Consider the following 26,566-nt stretch of genomic DNA (forward strand, 5'->3'; position numbering starts at 1 on the left):
AGAGTTGAAATAAAGGGGGCCTATTCTGGTTAGATGCTAGTGTCTAGTCGTGTTCCACAGGGGTTAGTGTTGGGACCACTTTGTTTCATGTTGCTTGTCAACGATTTAGATGATGTAATTGATGGCTATGTGGCCAAGTTTGCAGGTGATACAAAGATAGGTGGAGGGCCAGGTGGTGTTAAGGAAGCACTGGGTCTGCTGTAGGACTTGGACAGACTGGGAGAATGGGCAACGAAGTGGCAGATGGGTCCCCAACTTTTTTTGCACTGCGGACCGGTTTAATATTGACAATATTCTTGTGGACCGGCCGACCAGGGGGGGTGGGGGGGGGGAGGTGGTGTTCAAGTAGGGTTAAAATCACCTCAACATGTCTTTTACAGTTAGAGTTGCCAACTTTCTCACTCCCAAATAAGGGACAAAAGTAGCAGTCAAATACAGGACACTTGAGAAAGACTACCATGACCATGAAGCCTAAAGGCTGATTTATACTTGTGCGTCAACTCGACGCCGTAACCTATGCAAGTGGCCTACAGGCGTTGTGAGCATTTATACTTGTGCGTTGGTGTGTCTGCATCGCTCTGCAATTCGGGCACGTTGTGCATGCACACACACCTGCCCGCGCCAGGCTTCATGGTCGTGGTAGTCTTTCTCAGAGTAAACAAGTTTAAAGCGAGCGTCTTTTTTTGTAAAAGCGAAATGTGTCCTCCTTAATTTCGGAGGTCCGTAAAGCTTTATGGAAAGCATTGCAGCCAGAGTCCCTTCAGTTGGCCAATGGGAAGCTATTGCAGCGTGGGAGGAAATGTGATGCTACCAGGCGGACCAATCACAGTTGTTGCGGTCTGCGTTGCTGCGACGCGTAGTTACATTTTGGGAGAGGTGCGCGTCAGGCTATGGCGTAGGGATCTGCGTAAGCATTGCGTAGGGTTCACGGCAACGCTGCACCTACGGCGTCGAGTTGACACACAAGCATAAATCAGCCTCTACGCAGGCAGGTGTGCATATGTGACGTGCGCAGGCGCGTACGTGCCAATTTCTTTTCCCCCCACAAATTGGTTTTGGCTTAATCTTCCTGACTACACTGTAGATACATTATTTCTATTTTATATAGGCTGTGTAGTTATCATATCACTCCTGCTTTTACTATATGTTAGGGTTATTTTAGGTTTTATGTGTTATTTGGTATGATTTGGTAGGTTATTTTTTGGGTCTGGGAACGCTCAAAAATTTTTCCCATATAAGTTAATGATAATTGCTTCTTCGCTTTACGCCATTTCAGCACGAAAGGTTTCATAGGAACGCTCTACCTTAGTCGGGGGAAATACGGGACAAGGGCGGTCCCGTATGGGACAAACCAATTTAGCCCGATATACGGGATGTCCCAGCAAATACGGGACAGTTGGCAACCCAATGTTCAAGTTCAACAGTGTGTGACAGGGAATGAGGAAAGGTGCAGCTGACTCATATCGTTTCCTAGCGGCCCAGTCGCACAGGCTCTGCGGCCCGGTAGTTGGGGTCCGCTGGAATATGGTGTAGAGAAGTCCTGCACCTTGGTAAAGGAATGAAGGTGTTGACTATTTTATAAATGGAAAAAATTCAAAAATCAGAGGTGCAAAAAGACTCGGGAATCCTTTTGCAGGTTTGTCTAATGGTTAACTTGCAGATGCTTTGGTGGTAAGGAAGACATGCAATGTTAGCATTCATGTCAAGAGGGAAGAGAGGAAATATGAATGCAAGCTAACAAATAATATCAAAGTGGATAGTAAAAGTTTTTTCAAGTATGTTAAAAATAAAAGAGAAATGAGAGTGGATATGGGACTGCTAGAAAATGAGGTGAGAGAAATAATAGCGGGGGACGAGGAGATGGCTGATGAACTAAATGAGTATTTTGCATCAGTCTTCACTGTGGAGGACACTAGCAGTATGCCTGATGTTGTAGTGTGTGAAGGAAGAGAAGTGGGTGCAGTCACTATTACAAGAAAGAAGGTGCTCAAAAAGCTGAAAGACCTAAAGGTACATAAGTCACCCAGACCAGATGAACTGCATCCTAGAGTTCTGTAAGAAGTAGCGTTAAGAGATTGTAGTGCATCTTTCAGAAATCATTGGACTCTGGCATGGTGCCAGAGGACTGGAAAATTGTAAATGCCACTCCACTCTTTAAGAAAGGAGGAAGGCAGCAGAAAGGAAATTATAGACCAGTTAGCCTGAGCTCAGTGGTTGGGAAGATGTTAGAGTCAATTGTCAAGGATGAGGTGATGGAGTACTTGGTGACACAGGACAAGAGAGTACAAAGTCACCATGGTTTCCTTCAGGGAAAATCCTGCCTGACAAACCTCTAGGAATTCTTTGAGGAGATTACAAGTAGGATAGGTAAAGGGGATGCAGTGGATGTTGTGTATTTGGACTCTTAGAAGGCCTTTGACAAGGTGCCACACATGAGGCTGCCTACCAAGTTAAGAGCTCATGGTATTACAGGAAAGTTACTAATATGGTTAGAGCATTTGCAGATTGGTAGGAAGCAGTGAGTGGGAATAAAAAGATCCTTTTCTGGTTGGCTACCAATGTCTAGTGGTGTTCCACAGGGGTCGGTGTTGGGACCACTTCTTTTTATGCTGTATATAAATGATTTAGATGATGGAATAGATGGCTTTGTTGCCAAGTTTGCAGATGATACAATGATTGGTGGAGGGTCAGGTAGTGTTGAGGAAACAGTTGGGATGCAGAAGGACTTAGACAGATTAGGAGAACAAGCAAGAAAGTGGCAAATGAAATACAATGTTGGAAAATGCATGGCCATACACTTTGGTAGTAGAAATAAATGTGTGGACTATTTTCTAAACGGAGAAAATCCAGGAACCTGAGATGCAGAGGGACTTGTGAGTCCTTCTCCAGAACACCCTGAAGGTTAACTTGCAGGTTGAGTCGGTGGTGAGGAAGGTAAATGCCATGTTAGCATTCATTTCAAGAGGTCTAGAATACAAGAGCAAGGATGTGATGCTGGGACTTTATAAGGCACTGGTGAGGCCTAAACCTCAGGATAGAGGGGCACCCTTTCAAAACAGATGCGATGAAAATTCTTTAGTCAAAGGCTGGTGAATTTGTGGAATTTGTTGTCACATGCAGCTGTGGAGAACATTTAAATTCTGTCTTCTTAATTCTATTTTCAGCTTATACAAAAAAATCCTCAATTTATTTGGGGAAATTACATGTACAATTTACAATGTACAAAATGCTCTGTACTATTACAAATCTTCAGAATTCTTCTTGGTCACAATTGTTTTCTGTCTCCATGGTTTAATATAATTGAGATTTTGACAGTGCCTGCGTTTAGTATTTTTAAAAATTAAATCTAATGCTTAATGTCTAGGCTTTCCACCACTAGTAGCAAGATCACGTTCACCTGGCATTCTTTTTTTTGCCTTATTTGAACTTGGGTATGTCCTTTAAATTTAAAATGATGTTGTTTCTCTTCAAATAATTACATTTATGATTTTCTTCCCACCAACTTGAAGTCTGTATCCTGATTACACGTGAGCTTGAAATAATTTTCCCCACCAGAAAGTAACTTCATAATGGATACTCTCAGAATTTTAGCCTCTTGCAACATCTGATCTTCAAATTTGCAACCCAAATTACAGGAAGATTCCTGATGTTCAAACAAGTTTCCAGATTTTAACTACACTTAGTAGATTACCCCAACTAGTCATGCAGTGGACAGGCCCTGCTCATTTCACCAATCCAGTTTCAAACCTTGTATTAAAATAAAACTTCTTACTTCAGGGTATTCATTGCTATCGGTAATGTATCATAACCTCTTCCGGGGAATTCTGTGAGATTCTCTGAACATTTAAAAAACTTAATTACATTACTTTTATTATTGAAGTGAATGCAAGCCAAGTTTATACAATTTGTCTTAAAAATAAGTCTTAAACCCGCGTCCCAAAACTTAACACGTGCCATAAACAGGGTTTGACCAAAGATGAGAAAATATAGCTGATACATAGCTTCCTCAATTTTGCGTAAATAAAGGCCATGATTTTATTTTTCTATTTGAATCTGTAACTAATATTTTCTATTACAGGTCAACCTTCACTAATCCAACTACCTGTAATCCGGTTCCTTCGATAATTCGGCACTGATTATGCTTAATGTGATCCTTCTGTAATTCTGCATTTTCACTAATCCGGCACTCCTCAGGTCCCAATGGTGCCAGATTAGTGAGGGTCGACCTGTATTGTATAGAAGTCAGTGAAAAATTCACATATTAACATACAGAATCTTATTTTATTACAATGTAAAAATTAATCCACACTGCATTATTGCAATGATAAGGCCACTTAGGATCCTCGGTAGGTAGTATATGAGAATGGATTCAGGAGAAGAGCAATGTGGTACTTCTGACTTGTATCTGAAATGTTGAAGACAATCTAAGAAACATAATGAGAAAATTAGATGTATAATCAAGTTAAATAAATTTGCCTCTCAGCTATTTTATCTTTTTACAATAGATGAAGCTGGAAAATATTGGGATTGATTTAAAATTGGTTAGCAATTTGCCATCACACATTTTACATTGCCATAGAATGTCGAAATTACCCATATAAAATCATTTAAATCTATCTTAAGTTGCAACCTGATGTAAAAATAAAGATTTCTTTTTCAAATAAAAAAAAATTACTGAAAAGACTTAGCAGGTTAGAAAACATCTAGTGGAAAGAGAAAAAAAGCGTTAATAATGAAATGCTGATTTTGTTTCAATACTGAAACTGTCTGACCTGCTGAATACTTCCAGCGCATTTTAAAAAACACAAACACAAGGAATTCTGCAGTCCTGATGAAGGGTCTCGGCCTGAAACGTAGACTGTACCTCTTCCTAGAGCTGCTGCCTGACCTGCTGCATTCACCAGCAACTTTGATGTGTGGAGCACATTTATAAAAATTCTTTTAATTAATTAATATCTACCTTTTTAAAACTGCTATACAACTATGACTGATTTTATCTCTAGTGGATCGGTACTTTACAAATGGAATCAGATATCTGCATTGCAATTAATAATGATGTTCAGTTACATGTTAAACTAAAATCATATTTCATTAACTTTTGAAGAGACTTGAGCATAGATGACACTTTTCATTTCTGAAAAATGTGATTTCTATTGATGTGTTTAGAAAATTAAAGTTTTTGTTGTTATTACCTCTACATATGGGTAGAAACTGGTCACTTTTAATGATTGCCAATATTCATCTGTTGCAAATTTCATCTTGTATATCCCAGGAATAAAAGTCTGTGATGTTAGCAGACCAGGGCATCTGCCATCTGAATTAGTAACCCTACACACAACAGAAATGCAAATAAATTTACTTGTTTTAAATATTGTTTTTAACAATGAATTCCTTAAAATATTAATGCAAACACTTTGTATAATTCATCTTCTTTGTTTTTAAGTTACTGTATATTGTGAAATACAGACTGCATCAAACACATTTTTGTCAACAGTATTTGAACTAAGGAAGCAGTATCATATGAAGATGATTCTCTATGTTTCCTGATATACAATTTCTCTTGATGAAACTGCCAACTCTAAACATTTATGTTAGTTACAGCAGTTAAAAAAATAAACTTCTGCAAGAGAGCATTTTGTAAAATGAATGCTAAGTTAATGACACGGAGTAAGGTTACTTAAAGTTTGATCAAGAGGTGACTATTGAGGAAGATCTTGAAAGGAGAGGAACTGGATACACAAGATTTATTAGAGCACAGCATAGACCATTTGGCCCACTGGGTCTGTGCTGGCTCTCTATCAGAGCAAGTCAAATGTTCTAATCTCCGGCTCTTTCTTGTAGCCTCACAACTTTTTCCTCACCATGTATTTATACAATTCCCTCTTGAAGGTCAAAGTGGAACCAGCCTTCATGCAGGCAGTACATTCCAAATTCCAACCACACACAGTGTAAGAAAAAAACTTCTTTGTTGTGTTACGCTTAATTCCCTTTCTCTGGTCTATACTTGTGATCTCTGGTCTTAAAACTCTGAACTAGTGAGAATAGGCACGACTCCTCTTCGTTTTAAATATATTTCCATCAAAGCTCCCTTTAGCATTTTTGAAAGATAACTGTCTTAGTCTCTCTGTCCTTGTATTTGAAATCCCTCATCCCAGAAACAATACTCGCAAATGTTTTCTAGACTCTCACCAATGCAATCAAACCTGTCCTATAAGGATGTGATCAAATTTGAACACTAATCTCCAGATGAGGTCAAACCAGTACTTTCTAAAGGTTTAGCATGGCTTTCCTGCTGTTGTAGCTTATGCCTCTTTTGATAAAGTTATTAGCCACTTTCTCTTTCTTTCTTTTTAAATCTTTTTATTGAGTAAGTATACAAAAAAGGTAAGCCATATAAACATTAATACAATGTTAAAGTATAATAAAATTCCAAAAGATAACAATACCAAAAAGAAAATACTACAAACAATGTAATTTAAGCATAAGAAACCAAGATAACATAATAGTATACTAGATTTTATATATATCAATGGAAAAAAAAAGAAAAAAAAACCCCAAAAAAAAAACCCACCGTGCAACTAACTAAAAGCAAAGCAAAGCAATGGGCTAACTTGAAACCAAACAGAGTTAAACTTAAAATCACGTCCTCAATCCCGACCTCCATTAAAACAGTGAAGAAAAAACAAGAAGGGTAAATATTACATTAAATGAAAATATCGAATAAAAGGTCCCCAAATCTGTTCAAATTTAAATGAAGAATCATAAAGGTTACTTCTAATTTTCTCCAGATTCAAACATAAAATCGTCTGAGAAAACCAAAAAAAGGTAGTTGGAGCATTAAGCTCTTTCCAATGTTGTAAAATACATCTTTTCGCCATTAAAGTAAGAAATGCAATCATTCTACGGGCTGAAGGGGAAAGATTACTAGAAATTTTAGGTAGTCCAAAGATAGCAGTAATAGGGTGAGGAGAGATATCTATATTTAATACCTTAGAAATAATATTGAAAATATCTCTCTTCCCTTGAAATTGATCGTCCTCCAATGACTTTTTTTTAAACTTTGAACTGCTCCTTTTATATCCCTATCCCAAACATGAACATAACTATTAAGATTGCTCGCTGTCAGGACTTGATACACCTGGCCACTTGGCTCAAGGACAGGTTTCTAAAGCAGATAATGGAGGCGGTTTTGACACATTGACTGTATTATGACAATAGAGGAAGAAGCCTCAATTGTCTTTACTGTAGATGTTATGAAATTTTCAGGTAAAAGTCAAACATGCTGCACTACCAACTATCCCAGACACATTTCAGAGACTTTTCAACCACTCTACCTTAACTCATAGTAATAGTAATTGGGCTAATTGACATCCCTATTATACCTACCCTATAGTTTTTACACTTCTCTATAATCTCCTACATATTTGCTCCCATATATCTCACCCAGCTGTTGAAGACCGGCAGAATCCATTCACCGGTGTAAGGTTCCCTTTTTTATTTCTTAGTTTTACCCAATAAGATTGTGCTTGACTTTTTTGTGACATAATCTCACTAATGTATTGCAGTATCAACACAGCTAAATTCCTTACACTGACCAAGTGTGACTTGCCTTCCCCATTTCATTTTGCTTTATCGCCTTTAATTTTATTATTTTCTGTCTCTGACTTCTGAAACATTTGCATACTGTGCAAACTCTAGCTCTCGTTGTATTGCCTTTTCCTTCTGAATACCCACTTGCCTGAACCACCCCCCACCCCACCTGCTTCGTGCTTTATTTCTCTCTTTCTTTCTTTCATCCCACTGCCGTATTTAGTTCAAATCCTAGCAAACTCAACTATTCCCAATGAGGCTCCCCCTCACATCAAATATTTTGAAGAGCAAGTGAATATCACTGGACAACAAAGATTTTGCTTCTTGAGTACTTTTGGGTGTATCTTATAGGTTTTGGGCTACTGATCATGAAAATTACCATGAAGTTTCCCTATCATGCACCATTTAAAAAAATCTTTATTTGTTATCTCAATTCATAATTCGACTTAATTAAAACATTGCCCACAATGGAAGCTGAAAAGTTTTCTATCTTGTCCAGGCATGCTTAGGCGGGGCCAATGCTGCATAGCAGAACGAGTTTTAAGAAGGCTATACATTTCTGCAAAGGATCTCGATATTTGAGATGGATATTTCTCAGAATAACTGATGCAAAGAATAAGGAAGGTATTTCTGTTGGTCCACAAATCAAACAGGTCATCAATGACAGGCAATTTGAGGAACTTCTAGTGAGACTGGAGAAAATTGCATGGAAGGCATTTAGGGACGCTGTTAAAAAATTTCGAGCAGCTGGTTGACAAAATGCTTCAAGCATACAAAACCACGAAGTGCAACATGTCACTAAAGATTCATTTTCTGCATTCCCATTTAGACTTCTGCCCCTGCAAATCTTGGTGCTATCAGTGACAAACATGGTGAAAGATTTCACCAAGACATTGCAGTCATGGAGAAATGGTATCTGGCAACTGGAATCCATCAATGTTGGGTGATTGGACACTTAAAGCGAGAAGCCTCAGATGCTGAGTACAAACGAAAATCATCAGTAAAACATCTTAACTTAGTTGAACTGTTGCAAATCATCAGCCCCATTATGCAATACATCATATTCTGTTTTCAAATGTTTTTATTGTGAAGCAACATCAGCTTAACCACAACCGACAATGTCCTAAATAACAATGCTTCTTTCTTTTCTTTCATATAACATAATGAAAGTCAAATGAACATATGTATAGTAAACAAGCAAAAAGCAAAGGAAACCCTACCACCCCGTCTCCTTTCCCCTTCCCAGCCCTACCCTCCCCTCCCCTCACCCCTCCTGTATGTGCTGTTTAGATCCTACTGCCCTCCACACTCAGTTCAGCTGTCGGTCTCTTCTAAATACAACTGTAATGGTTGCCAGCTTTTTTCAAATTCCTTGAGTCTGTCCTTGATAACGTATCTTATCCTCTCTAGATGCAGAGTATCCATTAATGCAGACAGCCATTGTCTGAGTGATGGAGTTTCCTCCTTTTTCCAGAACATCAGTATGAGTTTCGTTCCATTAAGTATGCCATAGGTCAGGAATTGTTGCTGGGTAGCCTGGAATTTATTTGACCTCGCAGAAGTTCCAAAAATTATTAAAATGGGGCCTGGTTTTATCTGAACCTTTAGTACCTTCGATAGGACCTCAAATATTTGCTTCCAATACTCTTGTATCCTGGGACATAAACAATAACTATGTAACAAATTTGCCCCTGAGGACTTGCATTTCTCCCACATTGGGGACACCTCTGGGAATATTTTATGATTCCTTACTTTTGAGTAATGTAGTCTATGTAGGATTTTAAATTGTATTAAACAATGCCTGGCATTGATGGAACAGGAGTTAACATACTCCAAAGCCTCATTCCATATAACCTCCTCTATCTCCGTACCCAACCCCTTTTCCCACTCTTTTTTTAATATTATCCATTGTTGTATGACACTTGTTTTGTATGGCATCATACAGATAGGCGTTGGTGTGTTCTGTCCCTAAACATGATCTTAAATGATTATCTAATTTGTCAGGTTCTGCTGTCTCAAAACCAGAAAGATGTGATCTTATACAGTGTCTTAGCTGGAGATACCTGAAAAAATGACTGTTTTGCAATCCGAATTTGTCCTGGAGCTGCCGAAATGAAGCAAAAATCCCTTGTATGTGTAAGTCTCCAACACTGTGTATCCCTAATTCTTGCCATGCATCAAAGGCCCCATCTATACATGAGGGGATAAAAGAGGGGTTCGCTGATATAGGTACAAGAAAAGATAATGTTCTGAGTTTCAAAGCCTTCCCCGTTTGTCTTCACATCTGTATGGTGTTATGGATAATGGGATTGCCTCTACAACAGGCTTTATTTAACTGAATAGGGGACATAATGATTGCCCCTATGGAATATGGTAAGCAATACATCATATTCAATAAAAGCTAATTTCTTGTTTCTCCAAATTCCTAAGAGATATGAGTAGTCTGAAATTATATTTATGTTCAGCTTCACTGGGTCTATCATTTAAAAAATTATGAGGAAGCAACACTTTGAAAAAAAATGTTCTCCCGTGTACTTACTCCTTTTTAAATATTATTGAAGATTTCCTTCCTTCTAATTGACTACAACAGGGACCATTTTTCAAATATATTAATTGGCTTGGAGTTATAAGGATGTGAAAGATGCTTTAGAAATTCAAATCTACACAATGTGTGTTCAGGCGGTGTACGGAAGAAGGGCATCCCTGCCGTTGATTCTCATGTTTATACAAACTGATTCCTACATTGCCTGATTATGATGTCACCATTAGACTTCATAGTATAGATGCTGATGTCTCCGACTTAAACTGGAACAGCACTGATTTAAATAATTCTCCTTTAATGTGCCGGCGGCATTGAATACCTCCACCCCCCCCCCCCAACTCTTTCGGATTTACTAGAATGCTAACTGAGGCCAGAATTCTTTCTTTGAAACACAACAGATATGGTCCTGACCTGAAACATCGACTGTCCATTTCACTCCATCAAGTCTGCCTAACACGCTGGGTTCCTCCAGCATTTTTTAAGTGTTGCTCCAGAACTCTTCCGTCCTTACGCGCCCGAAACACTTTGATCACTGCATTAACATGGACTTTATATTGTCCTGATTGTGCTCTTTCTTGTAAAAATTGTGCATAATTTATGTTTTTTTGTGAATGTTGGCTATATAATGCGACACTGCCGCAGTAAGGTTTTCATTGTAACATTGCATAGACAATAAACTCGACTACGGAATTGTGATTGATAGAGGCCTCGTCCTGAAAGCAAGGCCGATGGAAATATTTACATATAGCTCATTGTTTATGGTGATAGGACATACCCTCTTGCCACCTCTCTCCATTCCACGTTCTCCATCCTGGAAACGGTGACCGCCAGGCGAGCGGCGGGGATCCCTCGGGCCGTGTTGAGGACGTGAGTCGTTAGCGGGCTCTGGGACATGTCGCGCTCCCAGGAGTTACTCTGTTGCGAGAAGGTGCTCAAAAGTTTACTGAAGCTACTATGTTAAATGATTTTTTTTTATAGAAGGATGTTAACAGAAAATTGCCTAAAACATTCAACATATAACACATTCCCCTCAGACATTCAGTTAGTGAAGGAGGGAAAACCGCCAGGTGAGTATTTTTTAAACATTTCAGAAATGTCCACGAATTAATCTAATCTATATGAATATAGAATATGGAGTTCGTTAATGTGATTCAATATACTGTATCTGGTATTATTATATTTTTTCTTTTGTTTTATAATATGTATTCTCTTGGACTCTGTATTCTTCTATATAGAATTTAATAAAGCATATTGGAAAAGAAAGAATCCCATTTTATCGAGGATTCCACATTAAATTAGGGCACTGGTTGGTGTTCCGAGCGGCCTGGTAGAAACGGGCGCGAATCTGGGCAGTAGTACACCAGACTGTTGTCGATGATGTACATCCTACTGTCCCGGCCTGGTCGGGAGCAGCCACTGCACACCTGTTAGTATAAAGCAGGAGTGGCCAACCTTTTACATTCCATGTGTCAGTTTTTTTCACGCACGAGTTCAGATGCGCCGTACAACTCTTGTACTCTCATTCAATTCTTGTAAAAGTATGATAATATAGACATATATTTAGCATTTTTACATGATTTAATGTAAAACAAGATAAACATTACTTACCATAATGAGACTATCACAACTTCTTTTAACAAATATATTTTGTCTTCTTTTGATTTCTTCCTTTTTCTTAATCACATATTCTTTCCGTAACTCAGACCCAAGCACTAGCTTCAGTTTTCCTTCTATTTCGGTCTGATGTTGTGTTTTATAGTGTCTATTAAGATCATGTCTTCTATTATGTGAGAAAGTGTTTTCACAAACAATGCACAACGGTTTTCCTGACGGACCCGCTATAAATAAGAATTCATTTTCCCACTGTTCATTGAATTTGCGCTTACTATCAGTTTCTGCTTTTCTTTTGCTCATTCTCTTTTGCACTGTGATGGGTAACTGAATGTAAAAACAAGGCTTAATTTTCGAAAAAGTACAAGACGGCAAATGTTCACAAAGGACGGACAAAGCACAACTCCGTAGCACACAAGTGTCAATTGTAAACTGACTGGCAAAGACCTGCGACGCATCGCTGGTGCAGACGCTTGGCGCAGGGATGGCCAACCTGTGGCGCATGCGCCAAGAGTGGCGCATTGCACCCCAGTGATAATAATAAAAAAGTAAGCTACTCATGCAAAAAGTATTAACCAAATACCGATTTGTAGAAAAAAAATCTATAACAGGAATTCAAGTAGCTTAGAGCTAGAAATAGGTTTTACTGAGAATAAATCTAAAACTTGGCAATTATTTTTAGCGATTTTATTATTTCATGCACATCTTTTGGCGAATGTTACCTTCTTTCACATTAATCTGTTTTCAGTTTTTAAAAGATGTTCAATGAGTCAAACTAGGAAAGAAGGACTTTTGTTCTGCAGTCGTTCCGTAACTGTTCCATAACTTCAACTGCTCCTTGCTTCAGTCTGAGATCTCCTCGTGTTTTAAGAAGGCATTGATAATCCCAGTGCTAAAGAAGAGCAAGGTGACATGCCTGAATGACTATCGACCTGTGGCTCTGACATCAATTGCTATGAAGTGCTTCGAGCGATTGGTTATGGCACACATCAACCACAGTCTACCGGTCAACCTCGACGCTTTGCAATTTGCCTACCGGAGCAAAAGGTCAACGGCAGATGCCATCTCTCTGGCCCTACATTCCTCCTTAGAATACCTGGAGAATAAAGATGCATACGTAAGGCTCCTTTTCATTGACTACAGCTCTGCCTTTAATACCATCATTCCAAATAAACTGATTCCTAAGCTCCGGAACCTGGGCCTTAGCACTCAGATCTGCAGCTGGATCTTCAACTTCCTCACAGACAGGACCCATGCTGTAAAAATAGGGGACAAGCTCTCCTCCAGAATCACTCTGAGCACCGGTGCCACACAAGGCTGTGTACTCAGCCCCTGCTGTACTCACTGTACACCCATGATTGTGTAGCCAAGTTTCCATCAAACTCAATATATAAGTTTGCTGATGACACAACAATTGTAGGCCATATCTCGGGTAATGATGAGTTTGAGTACAGAGAGGAAATTAAGAACATGGTGGCATGGTGCGAAGACAATAACCTATCCCTCAACATCAGCAAGACGAAGGAATTGGTTGTTGACTTCAGAAGAAGTAGTGGACCGCACGACCAAATTTACATCGGTGGTGCACAAGTGGAACAGGTCGAAAGCTTTAAGTTCCTCGTGGTCAATATCACAAATGACCTGACTTGGTCCAACCAAGTAGAGTCCACTGCCAAGAAGGCCCACCAGCGCCTTTACTTCCTGAGAAAACTAAAGAAATTTGTCCTGTCCCCTAAAACCCTCACGAATTTTTATAGATGCACCGTAGAAAGCATTCTTCTAGTGTGCATCACAACCTGGTACGGAAGTTGTCCTGTCCAAGACTGAAAGAAGCTGCAGAAGATCGTGAACACGGCGCAGCACATCACACAAACCAATCTTCTGTCCGTGGACTCACTTTACATCGCACGCTGTTGGAGCAGTGCTGCCAGGATAATCAAGGACACAACCTACCCAGCCAACATGCTTTTCATCCCTCTTTCCTCCGGGAGAGGGCTCAGGAGCTTGAAGACTTGTATGGCCAGATTTGGGAACAGCTTCTTACCAACTGTGATAAGACTGCTGAACGGATCCTGACCCAGATCTGGGCCGTACCCTCCAAATATCCGGACCTGCCTCTTGGTTTTTTTGCACTACCTTACTTTCCATTTTTCTATTTTCTATTTATGATTTATAATTTTAATTTTTAATATTTACTATCGATTTGTAATCCAGGGAGCGGGAAGCGCAGAATCAAATATCACTGTGATGATTGTACGTTCTAGTATCAATTGTTTGGCGATAATAAAGTATAAAATAAGTATCAAATTAAAGTAACTGTTCAATGCACATTTGATACTTGTTTAATCCTGAGGTGCCAGGGAAGAGGAATAAAACTGATCTCTCGGGATTCTGGGCTGGTATTATTTGCCCGACCCTATGTAACCAGAGTGATGTTATTGGACACCGAGTCCCCAGATTTTCACCGAGTTCCCACAAACAAATGGGTGAGAACTAGGCGGTGTGTGACTTGGGAATGAACTCTGTTGTTTGTGTGCAGATTATTTTGTGGTGTCATTGACCTTTCGAGGCTCAGGTCTTCGCCACCTCATTGCCACCCCGTCATAGTCTAATTCTGCTCCCGTGGTTTATGGTCTAAACTAGTGATCAGCAGGGTGTAGGAGCAGATAGCTGCCATTCAGATGTTAGTGACTACATTCATTTCAGATCTTATTTTAGCCTAAAGGTGATGTGTGGGTCATTTTGTTTTTCACACAAGGGTTACCGGGCCTCTAGAATGCGCTGCTGGGGGTGGTAACGAAAACAAATATATAGGCATTTAAGAGGATTTTAGCCACTGGAATGTGCAGAGAATGGAGGAATGCAGACATGCAGGTGAAGGGATTAGTTCAGTGTATAATTGGTAATTAGTTTGACAAGACATCATGGGCCTGTTCCTGTGCTATTTGGTAATATTTCTATTTGTTTCTGGAATTGGGGGAATTGGTTGTGCCGTCCTGAGCCTGTATGCAGAAATATGTTACATCTGTTATGATCTGAACTTGATGCAACCTTTCCCTTGCTGCCTTTTCGATCCACCTATAATCCACACCCCCCACACCCCCCACAAAAAAAATAGTTTCTCTTCAGTTTCCTTCAGAAACAATATATTGATGCTAGGTAACAGAAAGGATGGTACAGTACTTGAAAAAAGTTTTCGAGAGGTAACTGAGGTATGGATGAAGAAAAAGCGGTGGATTTGCCATGTACAGATTGACATGTTTCAACTCATGACATCACAGGCAAGTCCGCTGGAGATGATTGAGGGAAATGGATTAATGTTGAGGGTAAAACAAATTGGATTAAAGTTAGTAAAGTTAAGGTGTAATTCATTTATTTATTTTCTATATTAACTTGTACTTCATTGTACTGTTGCCACTAAGTTAACAAGTTTCACGACACATGCCATGATGTTAAACCTGATTCTGATTACAGAAATAGGCATGTCCTGGTTCTGTCCCACATAGTGTCCATTCACTATGAGGAGAAGGAGTAAGGGTGAACCAATTAGCATGGTTTAATTGGATGCTTGGAAGGATTTTGAACTGAAGAAATATATTATTCAACAAAATGAAAGTACACAGTATTGTGGGTAATATACTGGTGTGAACTGAGGAATTGGTTAATAGTTGGAGAGCATAGGGTAGGAATGAACAGGTCATTTTCAGATTGGAAATCTGTGACATGGGGGAGGACAGATTACTGCTGCAGTTCCAGCTGTTTATGATCAATAACAATAATTTTGATCATATAATAAATCCTGATTTGCTTACATTGCAAATCTGAAGAGAATGTAGGTTGTACTGATGATGTAGATTGGATTTTAGGGATTTATATCAAGTACATGAGCAAGCAGGTCCTCCCAGGTCATGGTAGGATTCAGTCCTGTGAGCTGTTTGTAACCTGGACAGTTCACCAACGGGAAATGTGTCCGTGAACTGAGTTCCCACCAGAAGACGTCTGCAGCAGTCAGCAAAACTATCCTGCCTGCCTCCCAAATGCCTATTCATCTGCATGGGCTGCACATGAGGTGGTGGTGAAGACCTGTGCTTATTACAGCACCGAAGGATGCCATTTAGAGCTGAGGGATAACAGCACCATCTGCTGCATCAGAAATGACAGATGGAATATGCTGTGAGAAAATTGTGTCTCCGTCCAGTTTAGTTCAAAGTGTAATGTTCTTCAAATGCTGAGAGACTGAAAGGAGATGGTGTTCAGAGAGACCAGAAGACCTTTATAGACAAATCACAGGAAGTCACAATGTGGGTGTGATAAACAATTAGGGAGTCTAATGCTAAGAAGCAGGGGGTAGAGATGTCTTGCTCCATTTATGTAGCACACATGGGATACTTTGTGTGAGTTTAGTTCATATTTGTGACAGTGACAATCACTAGTTTGACACTGTGATGTTATAGAGTTACAGAAACAGGCCCTTTTGCCGTCTAGTCCATGCCAAACCATTTAAACTGCCCACTCCCATTGTCCTGCACTGGGACCTTAGGCCCCCCCCCACCCACCAGTACCCCTACCATCCACACACCTATCCAAGCTTCTCTTAAGCATTGAAATCGAGCTTGCATGCAGTACTTGTAATGGCAGCTCATTCAGACTTTAACATCCATCTGAGTGAAGAAGTTTCCCCTCATGTTCCCCCTAAACATTTCATCTTTCACCCTTAGCCCATGGCCACTGGTTGTAGTCCCATCCAACCTCAGTGGAAAAAGCCTGCTTGCACTTATCCTATCTATACCCTTCATAATTTTGTACATGTCTATCAATTCTTCCCTCAATCTTCTATGTTCCAAGGAATAAATTCCTAACCTATTTAATCTTTCCTTATAACTAAAGTCCTCCAGTCCTGGCAATATCCTTGTAAATTTTCTCTGTACTCTTTCAACCTTATTTATGTCTTTCCTGTAGGTATGTGACCAAAACTGCATGCAATAGTCTAAATCAGGCCTAATCAACATCTTATACAACTTACCATTCATTGTGTAAGACCTACCCTGGTTGGGCCCACTGAAGTGCAACACGTCACACTTGGCTGCATTAAATTCTACCTTTCATTCTTTAGCCCATTTTTCCAGCTGGTCCAGATCCTACTGCAAGCTCTGATACTCTTCCACGCACTCACTACACCATCAGTCTTGGTATCATCCACAAACTTGCGATTCAGTTTACCACATTATCATCCAGATCATTGCTATAGATGACAAACAACAACGGACCCAGCACCAATCCCTGCGGCACTCCACTAGTCACCCTGCAGTCTCATCACTTGCCTCCCACAGGGTCTGAGGGAACACCTCGTCAGTCCCTGGGGGTTTATCGACCCTCATTTGTCTCAAAACAGAAAACACCTCCTCTGTACTCTGTATAGGCTGCTTTGCCTTACTTCTATAGACTCTGTGTCTGTCTCCTGAGTAAATACAGATGCAAAATTTATTTAAAATCTCTCCCAACTCTTTTGGCTCCATGCATGGATTACAAACTCTGATCTTCCACAGGACCAATTTTGTCCTTAGCAATCCCTTTGCTCTTAACATGTCTGCAGAATTCCTTAGGATTCTCCTTCACCTTGTCTGCTAGGACAACCTCTTGCCTTCTTTTAATCCTCCTGGTTTCTTTAGCAAGTGTTCTCTTTCATTACTTATACTCCATAAACACCTCATTTGCTCCTACCTGCCTATACCTGCTATGCACCTCCTTTTTTAAAAAAACAGGGTCTCAATATCTTTTGAAAACCAAGGTTCCATAAACCTGTTACCTTTATCTTTTATTCTGACAGGTGCATACAACCGTTGTACTCTCAACATTGCACTTTTGAAGGCTTCCCACTTACCAAGTACTCCTTTTCCAGAAGACAGCCTGTCCCAATCCACACTCGCCAGATCCTTTCTGATACCATGAAAATGCCTTTCCCCATTTTAGAATCTCAACTCACAGAACAGACCTTATCTTTTTCCATATTTACTTCGAAACTAATGGCATTGTGGTCACTAGATGCAAGGTGTTCCCCCACACAAACTTTGTCACCTACCCTGTCTCATTCCCTAATAGCAGATCCAGAATCACTCATACTCTTATTGGGACTGCTACATACTAATTAAGGAAACTTTCCTGAACACATTTGACAAACTCTATCACATCCAGTCCTTTTACATTATGGGTGTCCCAGTCAATATATGGAAAGCTAAAATCACCTACTATAACGACCTTGTATTTTTTGCAACAGCATGCAATCTCTCCACAAATTTATTCCTGTAAATCCCTAGGACTGTTGTGTAGTTGTAATATAGCCCCATTAATGTGCTCATACTTTAGTTAATACTCTGTTCCACCCATAATGCCTCTCTAGGCAAGTTCTCAAATCAGGGCACCGCTGTGGCATTTTTCCTGACCAATGATGCCACTCCTTCTCCTTTAATTCCTCCCACTCTGTCACGTCTAAAACAAATGAACCTTGGAATACTGAGCTGCCAGTCCTGCCTCTCCTGCAACCATGTCTCACTAATGAATGCAGTATCATAATTTGAAGTGTTGATCCACGCCCTGAGTTCATCTGTCTTTGCTGTGATAATTCTTGCATTGAAATATATGTCATTCAGGACATTAGTCACAACATGCTCAACCTTTAGATTACAGACTTTGTCTGAGGTCTTACCAACGTCTGTCCCCATGACCTCTCCACTACCATCTGTTCTGGCATTCTGGTTCCCATCCCCCTGCAGCTGATAAGAAACAGACAAGAGTAGTGCTCTCTTGAGTTGGCAGAATGACGGGTGATGTCATTGAAAATTACAAGATACTTCTGGGACTTGATCTAGGTGCCCATGGGCAGACATCTAAAAACAAGGCCTTAAAATAAAGGTTGCTCTTCAAGGTACAAATTTCTTTACTAAAGTGGTAAAAAAAATCCTTAGCATTTCTCAGCCGAGAGAATGGTGGAGGTTCCAGTGCAGGAATTCATATTGGGAATAGTGGATTAGTGCTGGAAAGTGGTGCTGAGATAAAATATTGGCCACAATCTTATTGAATGCTGAAGCAGGTGCAAGTGTTCAAATGGCCTGCTCCTGAACCTGAACCTGTTTCTTATATTGTTGGATTCTCTGTACGTCTTTGGATACATGTCTAACAACACTGGTCACATTTGAAGAGGACGCTGAAGCCAGAAGTACAGCAAATATTCCAAGGATCAAAAAGCTTCAAGAGATTATTAATAGGATGGTGGAATGAGAACAAAATAGGCAGCAGTGTTGTAAACAGTGTGGCTTCATCAATGATAAAAATATTAGACCATAAGACAAGACAAAGGAGCAGAAGTCGGCCATTCGGCCCATCAAGTCTGCTCCACCATTTTATCATGAGCTGATCCATTCTCCCATTTAGTCCCACTCCCCCACCTTCTCACCATAACCTTTGATGCCCTGGCTACTCAGATACCTATCAATCTCTGCCTAAAATATACCCAAAGACTTGGCCTCCACTGCCACCCGTGGCAACAAGTTCCATAGATTCACCACCCTCTGGCTAAAAAAATTTCTTCATATCTCTGTTCTGAATGGGCGCCTTTCAATCCTTAAGTCATGCCCTCTATACTAGACTCCCCCACCATGGGAAACAATTTTGCCATATCCACTCTCTCTATGCCTTTCAACATTCGAAATGTTTCTATGAGGTCCCCCCTCATTCTTCTAAACTCCAAAGAATACAGTCCAAGAGCAGACAAACATTCCTCATATGTTAACCCTCTCATTCCCGGAATCATTCTAGTAAATCCTCTCTGTACCCTCTCCAACGTCAGCACATCCTTTCTTAATTAAGGAGCCCAAAACTGCTCACAGTACTCCAAGTAAGGTCTTACCGGTGCCTTATAGAGCCTCAACATCACATCCCTGCTCCTATACTCTATTCCTCTAGAAATGAATGCCAACATTGCATTCGCCTTCTTCACCACCGACTCAACCTGGAGGTTAACCTTAAGGGTATCCTGCACGAGGACTCCCAAGTCCCGTTGCATCTCAGAACTTTGAATTCTCTCCCCATTTAAATAGTAGTCTGCCCTTTTATTTCTCCTGCCAAAGTGCATAACCGTACACTTTCCACTTGTTTGAGTTTGAGTTTGGAAATCTTTGGTGAAGTGAAAGAGCAGAGGGATCTGTAGAATAAGAGAAAATGCAGGAAATAATTTAACAGGTCTGGCAGCACCAGTCTAAAGGGAAACTAAGTAAATAAGAATATTTACTTGAGAAAATTAGGTTGAGGAAATTTATTGTAGCTAACAGGAAGAGAAGAAAGGCAACTTTAATTTGCAGAGAGGGTGGAATGACAGAACAAGGGACGACGTCAGGGTTGGCACGATGGTATGCAGCCAGTGAAGCCATCAGGTTGAGAGGTTAATGAAGCTAATTAGAGAGAGCAAGAGGGAGAGAAAACAAAGAGACATGTGAAAGTTGCAAACATAGGTCAGAACTGCATTATCAGCTGTGTTTTCCTCTCTCCATTTATGGGCTCAGGTTCGCAAGGTGGCACCTCAGCTGAATATGTTACGCCTTGTGCTCACTCTTTCACTCTCTCCTTCCCCCCATTTTTTGCCATTGACCTTCTGTGATAACACATACAACATGCTGGAGGAACTCAGCAGGTCAGACAGCATCTATGCAGAGGAATAAACAGTTGCCGGCTCGGGCTGAGACCCTTCATCAGGAATGGAAAGGAAGGGGGAAGAAGCCAGAATAAGAAAGTGGGAGAAGGAAAAGGAGTACATGTGGTGCAGTTAATCTACTGAGCTGCGTATGTTTCAATGCAACAAGAATCAGAGGAAAGGCAGATGAGCTCAGGGCAAAGATCAACACCATCCATTAGTGAGACTTAGTTACAGCAAGGGCAGGACTGGCAGTTCAATGTTCTGGGATTCGGTTGATTTAGATGTGACAGAGTGGGAGGGATTAATGGAGAAGGGGTGGTATTACTAGTCAGGGAAAATGTCATGGCAGTGCAGTCAGGACAGACTGGAGAAGTTGGCTGGTGAGGCGTTATGGGTGGAACTGAGTAATAAGTTAGGTATGAACATGTTGATGGGGCTATATTGCAGACCACCCAACAGTCCTAGGGATTTACAGGAACAAATCTGTAGAGACAGTGCACACTTTTGCAAGAAATAGAAGGTTGTTACAGTTTATCTTGGGGTACCAGGCAGGGATGCCCTCTTAGTCCATTATTATTTGATATTGCCCTTGAAACTTTAGCAATTGCTATCCGAGACTCACCTAACATTTTTGGTATTACCCGTGGAAATGAAATACATAAGTTATTATATGCAGATGATTTGTTATTATATATTTCTAATTGTGGGAAACCAATTCCCACTATTTTATCTTTGCCGGCTGAGTTTAGTAATTTTTCTGGTTATAAACTGAACCTTAATAAGAGTGAACTATTTCCCCTAAATATGCAGGTTCCTGTTTATGGATGTTTACCATTTAAATTAGTTACCAACTCTTTTACATATTTAGCAGTTAAAATTATGAAAAAGCATAAGGATTTATTTGAGGCTAATTTTTTACCTTTAATTGATCAGATTAAACTTTTGTTTACTAAATGGTCACCAATGTCTCTGTCATTGATTGGTCGGATCAATGCTATCAAAATGATTATTTTGTCTAAATTTTTATATTTATTTCAAGCAGTGCCAATTTTTACTCCGAAATCCTTTTTTGATAATGTTGATTCCAAAATTTCTTCATGTATATGGCAGAACAAAAATCCCAGGTTAGGTAAAAAACACTTACAGAAATCTGAAAAGGAGTGGGGTTTAACTTTGCTGAATTTTAGTTTTTACTATTGGGCAATTAATATTCGATATTTAAAATTTTGGTTATGGGACTTGGACGTAACTTCAAGTCCACATTGGGTTAATCTTGAATGTAATTCCTTACAAGGGTTTTCATTGGGTTCTATTTGAGGGACTTTGCTTCCCTTTACTCTTTCTAAATTGTACAAACAAGTGAATAACCCAATAGTAAAACATACTTTACGTATGTGGTTTCAATTTCGAAAATATTTTGGGTTGAATCAATTTATTTTAGCAAGTCCTATTATATCTAATTTCTTCTTTCAACCCTCTATTATGGATCAAGCATATCTGGCTTGGAAAACTAAAGGTATAGTACGATTTTGTGATCTATTTTTGGGTAATTGTTTCATGTCCTTTGGACAATTATCTAATAAATATAATTTGCCTTGATCCCATTTTTTTTTTAGATACTTACAGATTAGAAACTTTTTAACTACTGTTTCTCCTACCTTCCCGAATTTACATTCAATGGATATTTTGGAAAAAATTTTAGATTTAAATCCTTTTCAGGAATGTGTAATAGCAATTATTTATGATATAATTATGAAATTACGTCCAGATGTATCTAATAAAGTTAAGACTGATTGGGAAAGGGAACTTATGATTACTTTACCGTTTGAAAAATGGGAAAAATTCTTCAATTAGTTAACTCATCCTCTATATGTGCTAAACATGCGTTGTTACAGTTTCAAGTAGTGCATAGAGCTCATAAGTCTAAGGATAAATTAGCTCATTATTATTCTCATATAAATCCTATATGCGATAGATGTCACTTTGAGGTAGCTTCTTTATCTCATATGGTTTGGTCATGTCCTTTTCTGAAAAAATATTGGAAAGATATTTTTGATATTATTTCAACTGTTCTGAATATTGATTTACAACATCCCCCTGTTACTGCAATTTTTGGGTTACCAGTGATAGAGTAAAGTCATTTAATCTTCAGCTCGTCGGATGATTGCATTTCTTACTTTAATGGCTAGAAGATCCATTTTGCTGAATTGGAAAGAGATTAATCCTCCCACCACATTTCATTGGTTCTCTCAAACTACGTTGTCTTTAAACGCAGAAAAAATTAGAAGTGTTATTTTTGATCCCTCTATTAAATTTGAAAAGACTTGGAGGCTGTTTATTTAACATTTTCATATGATGTAATTTGACCTTTCCAAACTCATTCTATTCCGTTTTAATATATGTTGAGAGGAGCGGAGTCATCGACACTAATGGTTCCTTTTTCTTTGATGATATATAACAGCCCATGTCTTTTTTTCAGTTTAGTTGATTAACACTGCTTAGGTTAGTTTTTCTTTTGGGGTATATTTTTATTTTTTTTTTCTTTTTTCATGATTTTTTTTCTTTTTTTTGTATATTGCATTTGTATCCTGTATGTTTGGGAGGTATAATATTCATGTGTCAGCTGGGTTTATATTTAACTACATTAATTATAACAATGTAATCCCAACAACTTTGTATCAACACTATGGTATGTTTATTATTATGAAATTAATAAAAAGATTGAAAAAGAAACAACGGGTGATTTTAATTTCCACATATTGAGTGGGACTCCCATACTATAAAAAGACTAGATGTGATAGCGTTTGTCAAATGTGCTCAGGAAAGTTTCTTTACTCAGTACATAGAAGTCTCAACGAGAGCGTGTGCGACACTTGAAGCCAGTGAGGGGGAAGGGAGATGAAGTGAGAAGCTGAGAGGTGATTGGTGGAAAATGAGGAACAGGAATCTGATAGGAGAGGAGAGCGAACCATGGAAGAAAGGGAAGGAGGAGGGCACCGGATGGAGGTGATAGGCAGATGAGGAGAAGAGAGGGCAAAGAGGGGAGCCAGAATGGGGAATGGGAAAAGAGAGAAGGGGAGGGTGGAGAAATTACCCAAAGTTAGAGAAATAGATGTTCATTCCATCAGGTTGGAAGCTATTCAGATAGAAAATGAGGTGTTGTTTATCCAGCCTGAGAGTGGCAGTAGAGGAGGCCATGGACTGATATGTCAGAACGGGAATGGAGAGCGGAATTAAAATGGTTGGCCACCATGAAATTCTGCCTGTTGGGTTCTGAAGATGCTCAACGAAGTGGTCCCCCATTCTATGTCGGGCCTTACTGATATAGAGGGGACTGTACTGGGAGCCCACAAAGGTCTTGTAAGTGAAGTGTTGCCTCACCTGGAATGAATGTTGTAAGGACTAAATAGGGTGGGTGTGAAGAGTGATGAGGGTATACAGAACTAGAGTGCATGGCCTCAAAACTGAGGGGCGACCTTTTAGAACAGAGGTAAGGAGGATTTATTCTTTTAGCCAGAATGGCGAATCTGTGGAATGCTCTGTGGGTATATTTAAGGTGGAAGTTGATCATTTCCTGATCGGTCAGGGCATCAAAGGATGTGGCGAGAAGGCAGGTGTATGGAGACTGGACTAATTCTGCTCCTATGTCTTACGGTCTTCTGGACTGTTTAGAGCTTTAAGTGATGGTGAAGTTGGAGGTGAAGGGACAGGTGTAGCACTCTGACTGCAGGGTTAAGTGCCAGCAGCGATTTGTGGGGAGGCATAAATGGATAAGGGAGTTATGGAGAGAGCAATCCCTGTTGAAAGCAGGGTGTGGGGGGAGAGGCAAAGATATGTTTAATTGAAGATGGAGGAAGGTACGGAGAATGGTGTGCTGGATGTGGAGTCTCATGGGGTGGTCAGTAAGGACAAAAGAAATTCTGTACCCTTTTACGGCAGTAGGAAGTTGGGGTGTGGGCAGATGTCTGGGAAATGAAGAAGGTGCAGGTGAGGATAATATCAAGAGTAGAGGAAGGGAAACACTGTACTTTGAAGAAGGAGGACATCTGAGATGTTCGGGAATGGAAAATTTCATTCTGGAGCAGAGGCGAAGGAACTGAGAAAAGGGAATTGCATTTTTACAAGTGACAAGGTAGTCAAGATAGCTGTGAGAGTCAGTAGGCTTATGAAAGATATTATGAGACTGGCAGTCTCCAGAGGGAGAGATAAAGCCATCAAAGAAGCGGAGAGAGGTGTCAGAGATGGACCAAGTGAATTTGAGCACAAACAAGAGAAGATCTGCAGATGCTGGAAATCCGAGCAACATGCAACATATGCTGGAGGAACTCAGCAGGCCAGGTAGCATCTATGAAAAAAGTATCGTTAATGTTTTGGGCTGAGACCCTTCGGCAGAATTGGAGGAAAAAGCCGAGGAGTAGAGTTAAAAGGTGGAGGAGGGCAGAGAGAAACACAAGGTGATAGGTGAAACCTGGAGGGGCAGGGATGAAGTGAGGAGCTGGGAAGTTGACTGGTGAAAGAGATACAGGGCCGGAGAAGGGGGAATCTAATAGGAGAGGTCATAGGCCGTGGAAGAAAGAAAAGAGGGGTGGGGAGAGGAGCACCAGAGGGAAGTGATAGGCAGGCAAGGAGATAAGGTGACGGAGGGAAAAGGGGATAGGAAATGTTGAAGGAGGGGGGCATTACTAGAAGTTTGAGAAATCGATGTTCCTGCCATCAGGTTGGAGGTTACCCAGGCAGAATATAAGGTGTTGTTCCTCCATCCTGAGTGTGGCCTCATCATGACAGTAGAGGGGGCCATGGACTGACATATTGCAACGGGAATGGGAAGTGGAATTAAAATGGGTGGCCACTGGGAGATATCGCTTCTTCTGGAGGACGGAGCGTAGGTGCTTGGCGAAGCAGTTTCCCAATCTACATCCTGTCTCACCGACATACAGGAGGACACACTCGGAGCACCAGACACAGTATATGACCCCAACAGACACCAGTGAAGTGTCGCTTCAACGAGAAGCACTGTTCACTGTGTCCGGTTAGGTAACACTCTAGTTCTCATTTATACGGTTGCCCCAAAACTGGACGAGTTAGTAGTCTTCAGATGGCAGATGTTTGGGCTCTGCCCCTGGTCTGCCCTGATGGCCTTTTGACAGCTTGAGGAAATTCAAACTCCGGCAAGTGGTGAAATCTCTCAGAAGATTCAGCTGCAAAGCTACCGTTACAAACCTGACTTGTCGCTTTGTAAATTGAGCCATCTTACCTTTTTTGGTGTTACAAGATGACGTTGAATGTGCTGAAGTCGTGGTGCTGTCATTTAATTGAACAAGTCTTCAAGAAATGACTGATTATGAGCTGTTGATACCTTAAGTTAATGGGAAGAGTAACTTAAGTGACTCTGAATTTTAGTCCTATGATGTCCCTCTTCAACTTCACAATGTTTGTCTCTTTCACAATGACGGCTTCTGTCAATAATTGTAACTTTGTGCCTTCTGTCTCTATTAATATCGGTGAGCTATGTTGCATTTGCAGTGAAAAGGTAAATCTAGTTAATATTTTCTTTTAGTGAGTTGCTGTGCAGAAAGTTCAGTGTACATGGTGAGGGTTTGGATGTGGAAACCCCAGGTTTTCGGCCTGCTGAAGGTTGCTTGCTTAAATCTTTCATACCTACAGGGACTCTATTTTGTGCTAGGGTCAGTAAGAGACATGTTAATGAATAACAGGTGTTCTGTTAAAAAAAATGATGCCAAGTTTGTAAATATTTGGATTAATTTGTTTTTTTTTTAACCCTCTCCCCTTGCCAGGAAAGATGTTATCTCACAAGAGCAAAAAATCCTCCACAGGGATTAAATCTTTAGACCCGAATGGGACAATTTAAAATTTACCATGCTGTGGGTGTCTATTTAATAGTTGTATTGCATAGTATACTGTGTATATAAGATGACTAGAGAGCAATATGTTACATATTTGAGTTGAGATGCTCTCTGCATTGAGTTGGAGTTTATAGCGAATCAGGGAGGAGCGTAGTGCATTTAATATTGTAAGTGTTTAATAAAGCATTTTTCAATTACATAATTCATTATGGGTTATATCTAAGAAGTACGTGAATGACATACGTCATCATGTCACCACATCATGGGTGAGCA

At 40.0% G+C, this 26,566-nt stretch overlaps 1 protein-coding gene across 1 annotated transcript; it reads right to left on the reverse strand.

Moving 5' to 3' along the window:
- Positions 1-426: 426 nt before the first annotated feature.
- On the reverse strand, positions 427-26,075 carry uraha (urate (5-hydroxyiso-) hydrolase a). Its single transcript, XM_063067055.1, has 4 exons — positions 25,684-26,075; positions 10,908-11,047; positions 5,193-5,328; positions 427-4,424 (listed from the first exon to the last, which is right to left on the reverse strand). The coding sequence occupies exons 1-4, from the start codon at positions 25,735-25,737 to the stop codon at positions 4,335-4,337; spliced, it is 420 nt and encodes a 139-aa protein (XP_062923125.1). The 5' UTR covers positions 25,738-26,075; the 3' UTR covers positions 427-4,334.
- Between the last annotated feature and the right edge of the window lie 491 nt (positions 26,076-26,566).

Source organism: Mobula hypostoma, chromosome 14, assembly GCF_963921235.1.
Source record: "Mobula hypostoma chromosome 14, sMobHyp1.1, whole genome shotgun sequence".
Lineage (NCBI taxonomy): Eukaryota > Metazoa > Chordata > Chondrichthyes > Myliobatiformes > Myliobatidae > Mobula > Mobula hypostoma.

Excerpts from the sequence above, each read along its gene's own strand:
- uraha (XM_063067055.1), bottom strand. The coding sequence starts at position 25,737 with ATGACAGCACCACGACTTCAGCACATTCAACGTCATCTTGTAACACCA. Across the intron at positions 11,048-25,683 it reads ATCTTGTAACACCAAAAAAG|AGTAACTCCTGGGAGCGCGA; the intron begins GTAAGATGGCTC and ends TTCTCGCAACAG. Across the intron at positions 4,425-5,192 it reads GTTTCTACCCATATGTAGAG|ATTGTCTTCAACATTTCAGA; the intron begins GTAATAACAACA and ends TATGTTTCTTAG.